Source organism: Apteryx mantelli, chromosome 4 (assembly GCF_036417845.1).
Source record: "Apteryx mantelli isolate bAptMan1 chromosome 4, bAptMan1.hap1, whole genome shotgun sequence".
NCBI lineage: Eukaryota > Metazoa > Chordata > Aves > Apterygiformes > Apterygidae > Apteryx > Apteryx mantelli.
In genome coordinates this window covers 22,887,260-22,904,501 of record NC_089981.1, presented here as the reverse complement: position 1 = coordinate 22,904,501, position 17,242 = coordinate 22,887,260, and the positions used below count along the sequence as shown (strand labels likewise).

The following is a 17,242-nucleotide window of genomic DNA, read 5'->3' as shown; positions in this document are numbered from 1 at the left end:
GGTAACTTGTACTTTCTTCAGGCAGGACTTTTGAAAGGCATCAGCTGTCTCTGGAGTGCCTTGTAATAATCTCAGTTTATACATCACTGTGGGAGGAAAGACATAGTCACCTTGCCCCATTAGCAGCATCACTGAAACAAGAGAACAAGTCCTCTTTAAAATGCAGTTTATTCTACAAACACATAGAGCAAAATCCTTTGGCTAATTTCCATAACTGTATATATTACCAGAAGGAAAAAGCAAAGGAGAAAAGTACCATCGTTAGAAGGATGCTCACAGCTTTGTTCTAAACTACTCACATGCTAGGGAAACATTAAATGGGAGCTGAAATGAGTTTACGTTCATGTTCTCTTCTTTGGGCATTTTGTTTCCATGCATCCACACTCATCTACATGCACATATGTGAACTGGATTGTCTTATCCCGAGAGCAAACCAGTTCCACCTGCACTTCATGACTCTTTTTTTCATGGCAGCAAATGCATTTGTGTTCCATTTCGCTGGCCTCAAAGGAATACCTGTGGAAACAGGATTCACACATCAGCCCGCAGCCTGTTGTTTTCCCAAGCCGATCAGTATTTGCTGCTCAGATTATAGGTACTTCTAAGGAATAAGGGAGTAAACATTTCTTATCCACTTTTCTGATGGTTCAAAACAGTCTACCCTCATGATGCTACGAGCCACGCAGGGCCTAATCCTCTGATGCCAATGGGAAAAATCCTAGTCACTACAGTGGATTTTTGGTAAGGCCCATTCTGGCAAAACAGAAATGAGCAATTTATGCAGAGACTAAAGAGCAGGAAAAAAAAAAAAAGAAAGAAAGAAAAACCACCAAACCCCAGAGCTGTTTAAAAATTGCATAAGGGGGTGTGTAAGAACAGGTTAGTTAACAAATTTTAGCAGATCTGTTTTTATAGTGACCTATTTTCCTAGCTAAGATAGGGCACGCCTATCACACTAAAGCCTAAGCGTGACATTCAGTCACATCGCTAAAGGCTGCTGTTCTGCACACGCTGTTGCCTAACCAGGTCCTTTTGCAGTAGAAGGGGACAAACAGCTGCATCTGCTGGGGGCAGGAACCCAGGAAGACCAGGCACCAGCGAGGACAGAGAAATTTCCTACTTACACGGAATATGTGCTGCACGTCCCTTCACAGAAAGGCACGGGGACTGGAGCAGCAGACTTACAGTTCTTGTGAACGATATACTGTTCTTTCATATTACGCTTGCATTTATGTGGCAGGTCAATACCTGTGTGGGAGATCATTTCTATTAGACTTATTCCGACTGGAGAGGAAACATTTTGAAAGATACTTGCTAGGAAAGCAAGAGCAGATCATCCTACTAAAACCTGTTATAGTTCAAATGCATAACTAAATATCAAAGAGGCACTAATTCAGCAAAGCAATTCCATGCTTGTCAAGACACTTTCCTGTCTGGGGACTAACTCAAATGAAGACTTATATATAAGTTCATGTAAAGCTATTGCTGAACTGAGACCTAAAAAAACCATGAAGGGTTTTTTTTTATTGCTATAAATGACATTTGTTAATGTGTGTGACTCTATAATGGCCAATAGTTTCTGGGTAGATGGGTGGATCCTAAAGAAAAAAAAATATTTTTGCATGTAATTTCCAGATGGAAGAACAGAGAATGTATTTTCTACAAATTCTCTCACCAGGAATATACTTTAAACTAACAGTATTTCAGTTATTTAAAAATTCAGAAAAGGAGACCACAAAGATTTTTAGTATCCCCACTGGAAGAATGAGGCAGATTTCAAGTCTCAGCTATGAGGTACAAAACAGTGCTGGAGAAGTATCCTTCAGTCCCACAGGTATCTGTGGGAACTGCAGATGCTCACTGCATGAAGGATCAGGGCTACAAGCAGTGGAGAAGCAAACAGTGCTTGACTAGGGAATCAGTGATTTAACACACTCACATGTCTTACAGCAGCCATCTGAAGTCACGTCAATTGTCCCCTGTGTTGAAAGCAAACAAAAGGGGACAGGTTCAAAAAGGTTCAGGTACTCTAATCTAAGATGTGCATATTGCTAAGCAACTAATAGCACCTTCCTGCATCTTTAACCAACAGACTGATTCCACATCACAAAACTGTGACTGTACCAGTTATATACAAAAGAGTTTTAAAGAAATCCAGCCAGGAAAGGAGTGAATTTTCTTAAAACTACAAGTCATACCACAAGCCAGGTAAAATGTTCTGCAACACAGGTCTGCCTTATGTAGATCCTATTGAAGCCACCACAAAAATTCTGGTCAGCTCCAAAGCCAGAGAATTACCTCTTCTCCTGTGGTCAGACAGCCTTACCTACACAGAACTTAACGCAAAGTTAATTCAAGTCAATGGCTGTCTTCGTCCCTGCTTCCATTTTCAGAACTTCTGTGAATCCCCACATCACCTCTGAAAGTTACTGGAAGCCACTAACCACTGAAAACCAGGCCACACATGAGCTCCCTTGTTATTCATCTTGCTTATTCATCTACCCCTTCTTTCCTTAGCAATGCAGCACATCGCAGAAGACTGTGTATCAGTTCCCTCAGGGGTTCGTGGTAAGTTAGTTTTGCTCACTTTCAAAGTGAAACCTTCCAGAGTGAAACCTTCCAGAACAGCAGAAGCAGAACTCATTCCAGAAGGCTTTTATCTAGCTCTAAAATACTTACTGGGACACAGTTTGATGCCTCAAATGGTAGGCAGACCTTTACTGTACTAGTCAAGGAAAACTGGCCTGCTGATTCAGTGCATGTGTACTTAGTACAGTTATCATATGGGTCTTTATAACTCTTTCCAACCTGAATAAAAACAGAAAAAAATCCAAATTACAATAAATGTTAACAATAAAAATGGAATAATACAATAGTAATGCAGTCAATGAACTGCCAGAGGGACTGGGTTGTTCATATCGCTTTGAAGGTGTCGAAATGTCTGGAACTTAAATCTGCAAATTATGTACAAAGCTCACCCAGTACCAGCCTATGCGAAAATCCCTTCTGTTGCCACCTAGGCAGAAAGGATCAAAAGCTGATGGCAGAATGAGCATGGAGTTATGAACAGAAATGCTAAGAGGCACCATTAAGTACAGAATGTGGGTGTGTTGATATATGTGGAATGAAGTATGAGCAAAAGAAAAATCCCTTTTTTTTTTTTTTTTTAAAGGATTTCAGCAGTTTGCTTTTTCAACAGATGACAGCAAAGCCAAAAATGCAAAGGAGGGAAACAGTCTTTATAACAGAGGCTAATGGATAAATACAAAGCCTACTCATGGTAGCCCCCTTTGAGGGAAAATGTAAAAAGAATATATTGGCATACGAAAAGGTAGTTCAGAAGAAAAATTATCAAGGAATAAAAGTATAAATAGAAAAGATGCAAAACAGAGCTATCAGAGAAGAAACAGGGTATAAGACAGCAGTAACTGGGTGAGACAGCGTCATTAACTGTTCACAGGAGCAGCAGACTGTAATAAAATCAAAGAGCTAGCCTGAGGCTCAGATTATGCCTACACAAAGCTAAGCTGAGAAGACATGGTATATTACGTGGTGTGTTACCAAGGCACGCTGCACTAAAGCGGCTATGCCACTTTCGATTTCAGTTCCAGCAAATTCAGAAATAGTGGTAGTTTAGCTGTATCAGCTCACTCAGACAGTTTAGTGCTATATCCCCAGGGCAACATAATGACACTGCTTCCAGTTTTGGAGCACTGTGATGTGAAGCCAGCTCACGTATCTCTGCAAAAGCTGTATTACACAATGTCAACACCCCCTCCAAATTTTTCTCTCTGTTGCATACCAGGAAGAAGGGGTTAATTAATTTCCATTCCTGCCAGAGATGCATAATTCTCAACACAACAGTGTCTGTGAGATGTGCATAGTAAAGAGAGCAGCCATATAAACATCTACATTTAATTTGGAAATGTATAAATTTTTAAATCTCCTAATGGTCTTCCCAGCCTCAAAAAGTATGACACTGCTTCAAAAATGCTGAGGTCTTTTTGGTAATTCAGCTTGGCGTGCAGAGCAGGAGAGTGCTCACCTCAATGGTCACATTGCCAAATGGAAAAATCGCCACGCAAGCCACTTGGCGGCACTGGCTGCAGCACTGACCCTTTTCTTCCATGTAGCGGAAACCCTGTGGGAATAAAGTTACCATTTAGCCATGTTACCTGGGGTCTCATTCATGAAGCGGACTCCAATTATTTTTCTGTTGTCTAAGGACTTCAGAAATCTGTTGAAAATGCTCTAAAACTGACAATGAAACCTGACAATTTAACTCTTTCTTTCCCTATTGAACAGCAGGCTCTAGGGCACTTCACTCACCATGAAGACCTTGTCATTGGCTACTCTTCTCCATGCTAACACACAAGTTAAGTTAATTGAGACAAAGTAATTAACTTGGCATCCTCAAGTGCTTGGTCTACAGGATTGTTCACAAGTACTGTCACTGTGTCAGACGTGTGACGATGTTCACACACATGTTAATTATTTCCTCCCCCTTGTTTTAGGTATACTACACTTTCACTCTTTTAGCTGGAGAATGTGTAGGTGGTCTCACGATAAAGGATAATGGTTTTATCCATTTTTAGGATCGATAGTGGGCCTGGCCGTATCTGGGTGAGAATGGAAAAGTAATCATTCTTTGCTTGCCTTCAGTAAGGTACTCAACACTTTGTATGCAGACTCTCAGCTCATGAGTACTGAGTCGTGTCTGGGCACAGGTAAACCACTTAGAATATGCAATTTCTTTGCAATCTTATTTTTTGAGCTGACAATAGACAACACAAACATGGTCTTTCAGCAGTCAGCTTTCACTTTAACTGGCTTGCAATCGTTTTCCCTCAGGGCATCTTTCCAAGGGTGACTTTTAAATTTGCTGGAGAAAAAAAACCACAAAACTAACAGAAGATTATATCCTGCTCCCTTTTAGGGAGGAACCTGTTATATTGTCCCAGTTTTACAATATATCCCCTCAACAACCATTGTTCTTGGTCCGAGAGGCTGAGCGCACGGAGCTGACCTGCTGGCAGGCAGTCTGGCATTTCACTGGAACGCACTGGATGCGGTTGGTTTGCGTAACAACATCCTGCTCGTCTGTGCACACACAGTCCTCACAAGACTTTCTAGGCACCACTGCCCCGGGCTGAAAATATGAAGAAATAGAGAGAGGAGACAAGACATGGCAAGGACTCTGTGGGTTCAAGGATATACATATGTTCTCTTGACAACAGAAAAATAAATGGTTGTGCTTGGGATTTATTTCTGACAGAGCTTCCCGAGATGAATATTTTCAGGTCTCTAACTTCAAACCTCATACTGTCAATATCACAAAATTAATACAAGGCTGATACTTCCAAGTGCATCAATCATGTTAAATGAATTACTACTTTACTTCATGAATTCCATACTCCAATTTTTCCTCAGTTTGACCTAGTAATTAATCTTACAACATCTAATGAGATTTAAAATTTGTATTCAATTACAATCCTGACTTCCTGACTCTAAAAACACAGGTAAGATCTCATTTAGCAAGCCAGCTACTGGTCTCTAGGGGCACCTATTCAGTAACATTTCCAATAATACATAAGACTACTGGCAGGGAAAAATTATGGGCTATTTTAATCCTGCTTTTTTTGCAAGTGTTGACATAAGTTCAGAGCATTCTGATTCAGGCTGCATCAGCCCATGGAAAGAAACGTCTGGAAGATGACCTACCTTAAATTCAACTCCTTCAGAAACACATACACCTTTTGGTACTGCAAGAAAAATAAAATGAAAAGGTGGTGCTAGGAATGATGTAGCCAGTTACTGTATTAATCTTTGAATTCTCAGTGACTTATAGGAGAGGCAGAGTAGAACTGAGCCTGTCTACTGGCCTTAATAGCCTACACATTGGGAGGAAAGAAAAAAAAGAAGGGAGCTGGGATATGTTGCTAATTGTTATCCTGAAGCCCACATGTAACACCTGCTCCAATTTTATGCACCTAGTGGGTGGAACTCTATATCCCAGCATTTCCCATATGGCAGACTATTTACATCATATATTTTTAGCCATGCTTGAAATCAGTTGAGCTCTTCTTTATTGTTTACCATCTCAGAGCAAATGGGAGGTTGGGTCAGGCATGAGATTCTGAAAATACAGTTTTGTAGCAAAGCTTCTGGGTGGTTTCTATGTAACAGAAATTCAATATGTGAATATTGGCTACAGATAACCTGTACCAGTTGCTCTGTCTCAATAAAATACAAGAAATGTAAAGGCTGGGAGGGGAGGGGAGGGGTTACTTTTTGATTTTGATCCTGAAAAAAGTTCCATTTAGAAAACTGCAATAGTTCAAAGAATACATAAAACACCTTAAGGAAACATGGTACTTACTACAGGAGAAAACAGGACAACAACCATCCTCAGATATAGCTACCACTGGTTGGAAGCCTAAGTCGCATGCTGTTTTGTTGATAATGCAGGTTTTTATATCGCATTCTGCAACAGACAATGTAGATAAAGTAAGCCAAAGCATCCTTTCTGGCAGTTTTACCAGCACGCTGAAGTCTGAACAGCCAAGTCATCTCCTAATTGCTCTCCTTTAGCAAGGTTCAGTTTCTGACCTGCAAAAACTCTGTTTTGGGGAACTTAGATTCCCAAAGACAAAACTCAGTGTAAGTTCCTGTGCTTAAGTGTTTCTTACTGACAAAGTACCTTTGAAGGCCTTGAGTCAGCCACTGCTAAAGGCAAATTATGCCAAATGATGAGATCTGAATCCCCACTCACCACAGACCATCTCTGTGCAGCACGGGTCATCTGGACGTGCTCTTATTTTGCGCACAAAGCCCTCTTTAGTGCAGTTGACAGGAGGAGACTTAGCACAAGGGCGGGGGAAGCAAGAGATGTTCAAGGTTGCTTCATCACAAGTACAGTATTGACAGTTGTGCTCCCAAGCTTCGTTGGGCTGTGAAAACAAGAGAAGTAGCAGTTCAGAGAGCAAAACCTAGAAGTATTGGATTATTGAATGCCTGCTGCAAGGCAAGGTAGGGCTGGGTTGCCCTAGGTCATTATATAGGAAAATCAGATCCAAACCTCTGAAGGGACAGAAGGGAACTGTAAGAAAAAAATGCTATTATCCGCTGCCTTCCTTTACAGGTTTGTGTGTTTCAAAAGGGAAACCCGATAGTTCTACCAGAAAGCAGTGATTCTCACAGACTGCTAATTCTACTTCCATATCTCAGGTAAGGAATGAAGTTCAGGAATTAATAGTCTGTCGTTTTCTTCCCCGCTATCACTACAGTTCACTGGTATTTAAGATTAGAACTAAAAGAGCAAGAAACTCATGCAACCATTTTTACACTAGTTCACAGCATTCAGTTGCAGCATATGGACAGCATTTTCCTTACCTGTTTCACTGATCCATCTTGTGCAGTGCAACCTATAAAACAGAATAAATTATAGATTCCTTTAATAATTGCACTGGGAAAAAACAATGGAAGCAGGAAGACAGGAATAGAAGGAGGGTCTTTAAATCTGACAAATGGACATGAAAAGAGAGAGAACGGTAGTGCAAAGTCACAAGCGGTTTACCCAGAAGATCTTAAAGATCTTTTTCTTTGTTCTTTCAAAAGCTGCACTTTCTGCCTAAGAGCAGGGGGACACTGTCACTCAGAAACATTTCTAGTCTAGCTAGAAAGGGTCAGCATGAAGGTCTCCCCCAGAATATGTTTGGCCCTTTACTGCAGAGAATGTAGTGTCCCAGGAATGCAGTAGGGAACCCTTACGTGCAGCTCTAGTTGGGGTCTTGATCCCCGCTCCCCACCCTACCTTTTACATTACTTCTTACCACAGACAGAAACACAAATGCCATCGTGATCATTCAGCAGAGTTTTTCCGTCAGGACAGTAACATCCTTCAACAAACACTGGTGTGTTATTTTGGGCTGGAAGGGTATCCGCAATGAGTTCTCTGCGCAATTAGAATATAAACAGGAAAAGAATGAGAGGCAGAAATGTGCCCACAGGCAATCTGACACCAAAATCCTACAGGAACACTACCGTCCTGCCTTCCTTGGCACTTTTCAAATTACAGACCTTTGCCTTAGGAAATGACCCACCTGCTGAAGCAAGTGTTTCTTTTTGCTCCCCCGCAGGGCTTGTAGACCTGATCCTGAGCACAGCTGGCTTCTGTGGAGCATTACAACAGGGGGGTTAGATCGCCCAGGCCTACCAGCACCCTTCAGTGCACAGCGCCCAGGCCAACAAGCCCCCTTTGGTGCACACGGACCAACCAGAAACCACCCCTTCCCGGGAGGAGGAGGAAGCTGCATATTGCCATCTAGCGATGAAGCTGTAGATAATGTGCAGGGGAGAAAAGTGGGAGAGGTCCCAACCAGCATCTCCATTGAGCTGCTCAGAGAGGACTCTGGGGCAGTCTCCCACTTGGTCTGCATGAGTTCTGTGCTGGAACAACTTCTCTGATTTGTTTCTGCTTTTCTCAGGTCCACCTCAGCTAAGGAAAGATTCAAGCCTGATTATGCTGAGGAACATAAACTGACACAGGGAGGTGAGGGAAGAACAGACTGGAGATGCTTGGACACCAGCAGATCTTTCTCAGACTTACCACACCGCCTGTTTGTCTGACTCCGCCAGTCAACGCAGACCCCGTGGAGGCCGCACAAGGCTGCGTACGTCTGCATGCTCTGGCACTCAGCCTGGGGGCCCCATTCTGAGCACCTGCTCGCCACACAGGCCGCATAGTAGGGTTGTGGGGGAACCACGCTGTGGCAGGCAGTCAGATTCCTTTGCAAAGCAAGAAAACAGGCAGGGCTTTTCACTTCCTTGGACTACTTCCAAGGACAAATTCAACTCAGAACCAAACGTCCCCATCTTGAGAAAGCCTCAAGGTAAAGATCCAACTGCAAATTGCTCTGATAGGGAATATGCCCATGGCACTATGTATCACCCAGACCTACATAGCTTAATTAAGAATCAGCTTTACCTCCCATTCTTTACAACATTTTGAAAGGAAGTGATTTTACATTGGACTGATATCTGCAAAGAAAAGTCATTTTTGTAGCTGACAGCTGTAATTCTAAATACAGATCTTTTTATGTTAGCATGCTTGACAATCCTATTTTAAACCACAAAATTATTTTAAAAACAGACACACACATTTGCTTACTGTATTTTGACTGTGTCCCTTTTCATCCAGAGTTTCCAGATACTTAATTATATCTAAGAACCCCTGTCTAACTTTTCCAGAGCTGACAGGCTAAGGCAGTGCCAAGCAGCAGACACTATTAAAGGAGGACTGATTTTGATGACGTAGCTGAAAAATATCTGTCAAACTCAGGAACATTCACACTTCATTTCACTGCTCAGCTTTAAAAGGTAGTCTAGACTTCACATTTTCATCATGGCCTGTAGGCAGTTCTCCCAAGCCATGCAGTAAAGCACAAAATTATCTTGTGAACTTTTCCATCTGACACCTTCAGGAGTTCTTACCAGATGATTTTACACAGATCAGTAGGTTCACAGCGCTGCTGATTTTCAATCTCAGCCAGTTCTGAGGCACCTGGATTACAGTATCTGTTGGTAGGATCTGGCACTTTCCAATCTAATGCCATCTCTTTGAAGGACTCAATGATCTCACCATTCCTCTTCATAGCATCATCAGACTTCCGGTTGGTGCAGGTACCTGGTAGCAGTACAAAAGCAAAATGACAATTCAAGGACAGGTGATAAAGTTGCTTCTCAAGAAAAGAGTTGTACCCACAACAAGGAAAGGGGGAAGCTCTGACCCTTTTGGGAAGGTAACAGACACATGGGGTCCTGGATGAGCTCACAAGAACTGTTTGTAGGAAGAGAAGGCTAGAAGAACTAGTTGCCAGCTACCCATGAAAAGCGGAGTTGAGGTGTCAGCTGATGCGTTCCTCCGGGTGGCTAAAGCAAATAAGATGGTTCTGTCTAGCACAGGGCCCTTCATATTTCCTACATTCCCATCCTGAGTAGATATGATTGGGGGCATGGTCTAGAAAGAACCTGTCCCCATCCACCATCAGATGTGGACAGAATGGAAGCGAGTGGCTTAGAACTCCACATTCTAACAGTGTCTTTCCACCAAATAGAGAGAGATCCATGAAAACTGTGTGTCAAATAAGACTCAGTGGAGTAGCATGGATTCAGAGCCATTTATAAAGGTATGAGAGAAAGAAGAAGAAAACTTTATTACATTCATCGCTGTCAACTGAACAGGACACTCACCGCACAGCCCCACAGTATTGTTATAGAACATTCCAAAAGGCAGTTTTATGTAAAATGCAAGTCGACTGTAGGAGACATAAACTTCTAATTCAGGTATTTCAACTATGACGTAAAGGCCAGAACTGGTTATCCTGATACCGTTCTTGGAAATGTTCGGAACAACTTTCTTATCGTTAAACAGAATCTAAAAAGAGACACACAAAAGTGCTCTATGAACATCCTTCTGTTGCACAAAGTGTACAGCTTGAGTAACTGGAAGGCATAGCACAAATTCAGACCTCAGGTGCACCAAATAAAATCTGACAAAGGTAGTCATTTAAGCAGTGGCCTGCTGGTTCTTTATGGGATCTATTTAATATGTTGTAATTTGAAAACTCATATCAGGAAAAAAAACACAACAGCTTTCAGTTATGTGATTATTTCCCATCTAAATCAAAATTTTAGAATATGCAAATTTTTGTTGACATTAAAAAAAAAAAGAGAGAGACAGAAACATAACTGCATTTGCCACCCATTCCATTTTTACAAGCTTTATCCTTTATCATGGCAGGGCACTTGGCAGTACGGTAATATAACTACCATGTAATAATATTGAGAACTCATTTTAATAAAATACTCCACCAGGTTTGTTCGTTTTCCATGTTCTATTGCTTGTGTCAGAATAACAACAGAGTTGGAGTGAAAAATGAGAAGGGACATTGAACAAATTGCTCCATCAGTGGCACCACAGTAGTAGTTGTCTATGTGAATCCAGAAGCTGTGAGAGTCAGGTTGAACTGGCTTCACAAGGACATAGGTGCAGTTTTCTTTGAAATGATAATATGTTCCATCAAAAGTCACATAATGCTCATTTCCCCATCCACTGCAAATACCTGGAAAACACAGCAACAGACTTCAAGTTGGGCTTCCCCTCAATTCCCTGCAAACAAACTGTTTTTTACTTTATCTCTTTCCATGAGAGCTGAAATGACCAGTTAGATGCAGAAAAACTACGTTACCAGCAACACTTTTTTTGCACTTAACGGACAGTGTTTTAGGTGGGAATTCTGCTCCATTACCTTCCACTGAATTAATCATAACATAGAAATTGATCGCATAGATTTATCTTGCTCGAGGCCCAGCTGGGCATAACATAAATTTCAGGAATTCCTCTGCCACAGTACTTACATTGACACTCAAAGACTTCACAGCAGCCAGTTTCATCGTGGTGTTTTGTGAATGGGAAACCATTGACACAGAGTTTCAGTTGTTGAGGAGGGCAAGTCATGCTGGACAGTTTAATATTGTTTTCTTCTCCCAAGCAAGTGGCAATCTGGCAGTTTCCAAAGTTCCATGATTCATTAAACTATTGACAGATTGATAGAGAGCAGGAGAAAAACCTACTGAAATAATATACCAAAGTTTTTTAAATCACGCACACCAACCACACTCCTTTCAGTTAACTGTCTGGCATGGTGATATTTGCTGTCTACTCTTTCTCTGAGAAGCAGAAAGCATACAGCAATCAATAGAGCCTTGATAGCTACTTCTGTTCTACAACATTTTGTATAGGATTCAATACTAAGGTCATGACCTTTGTTCAGCCCTGGTAGCTCTGCCTTCCTACAGTCTGTTAGATGTTTCAGCTGAATAGAATAATTTTCAACTTCTTCCCTAAATTATTTTGGGGCTTGCAGTATACTGCTAAATCATCCAATTCAGCAACATCTGCAGTCCAGCTGTAATAGTAGTTACCAGCATCAGAGAAGTGCGGATTTAGAGAAAACCAAATCTTGGCTGCAGGCAATGCTGTAGCTAAAGAACCACGTCCTCTTCTTTCAAGTCTCTCACCTTTCTAGGAGGAATGAGTCCAAGACAATTGCTCACAGGAGCTGCCATGGAAGCAGGAACTGGGCTTGTTGCATTCAGAGCAGATGTCAGTGGACAGGTTTCAGAGTCTGGATCACAGATCTTGAGAGGCTCAGCATGACCTAGTTTACACTCTGCCCAGATTAATTCAATCTGGCATGATGCATTGCAAACGGAGTAAGCACAATGACCTGATACATTCACTGGCAGAGAAACATTTTCTCCTGCAAGGCCAAAAAAACCCTATAGTTAGCACTGAGTTGCCCATGAAACCGGTAAAGATTTGCTGTGAACTCTCAGGGCCCACGCAGCACAGAAACGCTTTTCTTTCACGTCAGCCACCTACTCATCCCCATACACAGCTCTGCTTTTAACTAGCTGGTCCTGTCTGCATCTAACGGCCACATTCAGCTGTGGCTCTCAGACTGCAAATCCTCGAATGTAATGACAGAACCAGACTCAATTCATCCAAATAGCACAGGCTAAGGGAGGACCACGGTGGCTAATCTGCCATTCTTCTGAATTCAGTAAGTACATCAGTAAGAACTGAAAATGAGTACAATAGAGGAGCGTACTAGTACATGACTGACTGCATCCTATCTTCATACGGACTGGGAGATGGGTGTTTCAGGAGCTACTAATAGGTGAAGAGACTTCAGTCCTCTATCTTTGGGATACCAATGTGGATGACAATCCACGTTTGGGGATTTGGGATCCTGGGTTTGTGCTGGAGCCCAGTGAAGCTAACATCTGCTCCAAGCTCCCTTACAATAGGGATATCCAAAACAGGACAAAGTTACAGGATATGGAAGAGCTGTAAGTCTGAAGGTGTTAGTTCAGAGATGTAATGAGTCAACTGCAGCAGGCTGAATGAGCACTTGCTTGAGCACATTTATCTAACAGTACCTCTTCCTACATCAATGAGGCAGACAGAAGAAATTAAATGGTTCCTCACCCATTTGTATCAATTGCCCATTGTCATTGCAGAAGCAGGGAGTGGCTACTGTTGGTGATGGTGGTGCAGATGTTACAGGTTGCACATGTATCTCTGCAGGAAATGAAATTAATTAATATTCAAATCCTCTACTACTCTAACTTCAAGTCCTGTATCATCTGTTAATTGCTATACAATCACAAGAAGGGGAAAGAATCATTTTACATCCCCATCGCATTCTGTGGAGTTACTTATGTGTTTATACACACATGCTGTATGCTATTAGAATCATGCACACACACTCCGCACTTTAATCAGATTTTCCCTGCATAGAATAAAGTTTACAGGCCTTCCACTGTCTCTTAATTCATTCTAAATTAAGGTTTCTTCGAACTTCTAATCCTCTAGGACTTCACCTGGCTTTGGAGAGGTGATTTCCAGTGGGACACCATTGTCTCTTTCAGTGCCTGGTTGCAAAGTACCTGTTGATTTTAATACAGACAGATCATTTAAATGCTTAACTTGGCTACTCTATACTCTGCCTTGAATAGTCTTTCCTTTTTTAGCCATCACCCCACTATATTTCTTACTCCAGGTGTTAACATATGTAGCAAATACCAAACACATGGGCTGACCCTCAAGTCTTCAGCTTTTCTACTCAGTAGAGAAGTTTACAAAGTAGGACCGGGAAAATTAAAGGTTAAGTTTGCTATCAGATTAAGACACTTTTTTTAGCCACTTGTTTTTCTTTGCTATAATCATGTTTCATATTTCCATCTTTTCTTTATCTCTTTTTTACTATCTACTTTCTGTTTATTCGCTTCCTCTTCATTCCACAACTTTTCCTTTGTAAAGGGAGTAAACCACCAGGTACCTTGATTTTCTTGCTCCAATGACCCATTTGAGATTGACTGACTCCAAGATGGAAACCAGAACAGTAAAAACAATAGTGGGACACAGGTGATGAGAGGGAAGAAAACAGTGTTTAGAACTATGAAATACTGGGACTAACAATAACAGAGTTTCAATTATGATAAGCCCATAGCTATTATAAAAGTTGTACTGAGAAGTGGCTGAATCTCTCTTTTCTCTCTTTTCCCCCTCCAAAAGTAAGAATCTATATAATAAAAAAAAAAAAAGACATTTTTGCCCCCATCATGAGACCCATAAGGTCTGCCCCCTCCTCCCTGAAACTTCAATTGCCTAAAATTCTGTGCTTATCCTAGCACTATAATATCAGGCAGGAGTAGTCTTTTCCAAGACAGAGGAATCTTGCCACCATTACGGATTTTTCTGAAATCACCACCAAACCCCTTATAAATCTAGTACCTGGTGCTGGTGTGGATGATGTTCTGCAAGGGATGAAGGTTTTAATGATTACCCCACTGGGGCCACAGACAGCATTACTGCACTCAGTCCCATCTATTTGACTGTATATAGTTTCATTTAAGGCGTAAGTCTTCCCATTGTAGCAGCAAAGGCAATCTGAAGTAACAAGAGAGCAAATACCATGGTACCAGGGGATGCTGTCTTATAACAGAAATACAAGCGACACTATCTCATAACACAAATGAAAAAAGAAAAAGAAATCCTCCAGATTTACCATTCTATGGCTCATATCACTGAATGTGAATTGCCTGGCTGTAAAGTTTTCTCAGTTTCTACTTGAGGAGTCACATTGAGAGTCTACCTCTTTTATTTAAATTGGGTTGGACTTTTGTTGGTGGTCTTTCTCAGAGTCAGTTTGCATAAAGGAGTTACTGGGTGGTGAAAGAGTCAGAACTGGCACTGTGCTCACCCAGCCTGGAGCACAGGGGCCATTCCCTCTTGATGGGGGCTGTGACTGGGATTACCTATCACTTTTGTTGGGTGATAAGACACTGGCTAAAAAGCTGTTGCACATCCATTTCCATCTGCTAACAAGGAAGTTGCAATGATAACAGTTTCATTTAAATACATGAGAAGCGCTCCAGTTTCTGGAGAATGTGTGCTCAGGAACCCTAGAAGAAGATATCTATTACTGTAATAAATCAGCAAAACTGAAGAAGTGTTGTCTACTGGGTCAAGAATTATCCCTGCATTTTTGAGATGTAGTTTTTCCCAGTTCTGGCAATGAACTGATATCTGATCTTTTGCATGGCTTGCTTAACATTTCACTGCAGCTCGGGGAGCAGAACCCACAGCTCCAAAATGCCTTGAGGCATATAAACATCAGTTGTTTCAGGTAAGATAGTTGTCTAGGTTTCTTACGTCATTAGGATTGAGAAAATAGCACCATTACAGGAAGATTCACCCCATTCTAAAAGTGCTCATTAAGACACCATACCATGAGTGGCCTGCTTCAGGCTATTATCTGTCTGCATTGACTACAAAAGAAGTATAAACCTGATGAACTAGTATTTACCTAGGTCAGATGAATCCCACATTTCAGGCCTCTCTCCTCACTCCTTCCGATTATCCTTTAGACTTAATCCTTAGGATAATCCTTAGACTATCCTTTCTTCAGGTCAAAGGCTTCTTTTTGCTTATCAAGGCACTGTTGTGCCTCCATCTATTGAACTAACTAGCTGAAGTCCTATTGGCAATGCGACTGCAGCAACACATGATGTTGGGTCCTGTTTGTCCTAACACGTCGAACAGGAATGGTGAAAACTTACCATCTGAGTCTGCAACACACAGTTTCTCTTCAGGATCACTGAAGATAAAGAGGAAAGAATAAGATCATTTTACTGATTTGAATCAATATGTGGAGTAACAACAAAAAGTCTGCAACTGTATCTATTTTTACAAAGAAGCCTACTCCTTTAGGATTTAATCATGATTGCCACTGCCATGAGTTCCTATAAACATAAACCAGACATTGCCTAGATAGTCCTGTCCAATCCTATTCTGTTCCTCTTACCATCACCTGACCTACCATGAGGTGCAGTCAGGGAGGGAAACGCACTCCCTGTGGTCCTCATCAAAATATGGCTTCTCAGGACCACACTCCGGGTAACAGCCTGGAGAGTGAACGTAAACAAAGTGTCCTTGGTCTGCTTCACACAGATACAGGGCAAACACAAATACCTCTATCAGTGGCATACTTGATTCCAAAATGAATGTGGGGTTCTTTATATTACCAATTATTTGTTCTCATCATCTTTTTCCCTCTCCCCCAAAGGTTTTAATTAACTCTATTTGTCAACAGAGAATTATTCTGTGTAAATTTAATGTCCTTGTATCTCTGCCCAATTTTAAAGGCAACAGGCAAATTCTGCTATGAATGGCACAATGGGGAACTAGCCCAAGGCTCAAACAGTGAGTTTCTGGAAATGGAATGAAATAGTCTTTCAAGGGAAGACAGCAACCTTGATGCTTAAGACATTTAAAACTGGACTACTAGCTTTGCCTCCTGTACACCCCAAAGTCAAGCAAGAATTACCTTCTAAACTATACAGCAAGTTACCACATTTTCCTTGTGGGTTCCTGCAGGTCTTCAGACAAGGGGCACCACAAGGTTTATAAAACCACTCATGTTTGTCAGGCGGATTGTAATAATCACAGAACACAGCTGGAACAGAAGAAGAAAAAAACCTCCAAATCTCAGACATCTGGTAAGGTTTACATTCTAATTCTTACAAACAAGAGTTTAAGCCATGTATGTGCACAGAAGTCAGAATTCTCCTCTTTTCTATCTCAGATGTGCCTGAGTACATGGAACACTGCTTTTCTGCGTGCATTTTCACAGGGATACTTACGACAAATGGCAGGAGTTCTCCAGCCAATACAGACACCAGCTCTGCTACAGCTTCTTGAATAAGCAGCAACTGAGGTACAAAAGCACTCACAGTCTCCCACACTATCACAGCCACAGAAGTCAGAAATACAGGATTCATAATATGGTATTGGGTTCACCTATCAAAATATCAACAGATCTGTTATCACAGATATTCCTCCCACACTGTCTTTTAATGAGAGAATGGGCTCTGAAATTCTGCCATCCAGTGTCAGTATCTTGGGGAGAACCAGGCTGAGTCGGTGACAGACTGGGATTGTCATGAAGGAGCTCTGATATTTGACAATAGGTAAAATTTTCTAGTTTTCACCTGTCTGGCGGACTTGGACTCTAATTCTTCTCATTCTCATGTTTGTAATACTGGCATCTACACTCAAAGTATCTTTTCGATGTAATTTCTGCAGGACAGATCTACCTTGGTTTGGGTTAGC

The 17,242-nt window shown here is 41.5% G+C and overlaps 1 protein-coding gene across 1 annotated transcript in view; it reads right to left on the bottom strand.

Moving 5' to 3' along the window:
• Positions 1-341: 341 nt before the first annotated feature.
• The window catches only part of LOC106496949 (mucin-5B), a 42,887-nt gene continuing 25,986 nt past the window's right edge, over positions 342-17,242 (bottom strand). The window contains exons 24-47 of the mRNA XM_067295996.1: positions 16,774-16,930; positions 16,458-16,586; positions 15,951-16,035; positions 15,691-15,728; positions 14,363-14,518; positions 13,055-13,147; positions 12,082-12,323; positions 11,419-11,596; positions 10,873-11,123; positions 10,252-10,435; positions 9,493-9,685; positions 8,609-8,787; positions 8,103-8,172; positions 7,833-7,954; positions 7,393-7,424; positions 6,773-6,950; positions 6,380-6,484; positions 5,722-5,762; positions 5,027-5,149; positions 4,046-4,141; positions 2,680-2,808; positions 1,940-1,979; positions 1,125-1,248; positions 342-516 (exon numbers count right to left, since the gene is read on the bottom strand). Coding sequence (XP_067152097.1) covers positions 342-516; positions 1,125-1,248; positions 1,940-1,979; positions 2,680-2,808; positions 4,046-4,141; positions 5,027-5,149; positions 5,722-5,762; positions 6,380-6,484; positions 6,773-6,950; positions 7,393-7,424; positions 7,833-7,954; positions 8,103-8,172; positions 8,609-8,787; positions 9,493-9,685; positions 10,252-10,435; positions 10,873-11,123; positions 11,419-11,596; positions 12,082-12,323; positions 13,055-13,147; positions 14,363-14,518; positions 15,691-15,728; positions 15,951-16,035; positions 16,458-16,586; positions 16,774-16,930 — 3,120 coding nt within the window. The remainder of the gene's footprint in view (positions 517-1,124; positions 1,249-1,939; positions 1,980-2,679; positions 2,809-4,045; positions 4,142-5,026; positions 5,150-5,721; positions 5,763-6,379; positions 6,485-6,772; positions 6,951-7,392; positions 7,425-7,832; positions 7,955-8,102; positions 8,173-8,608; positions 8,788-9,492; positions 9,686-10,251; positions 10,436-10,872; positions 11,124-11,418; positions 11,597-12,081; positions 12,324-13,054; positions 13,148-14,362; positions 14,519-15,690; positions 15,729-15,950; positions 16,036-16,457; positions 16,587-16,773; positions 16,931-17,242) is intronic.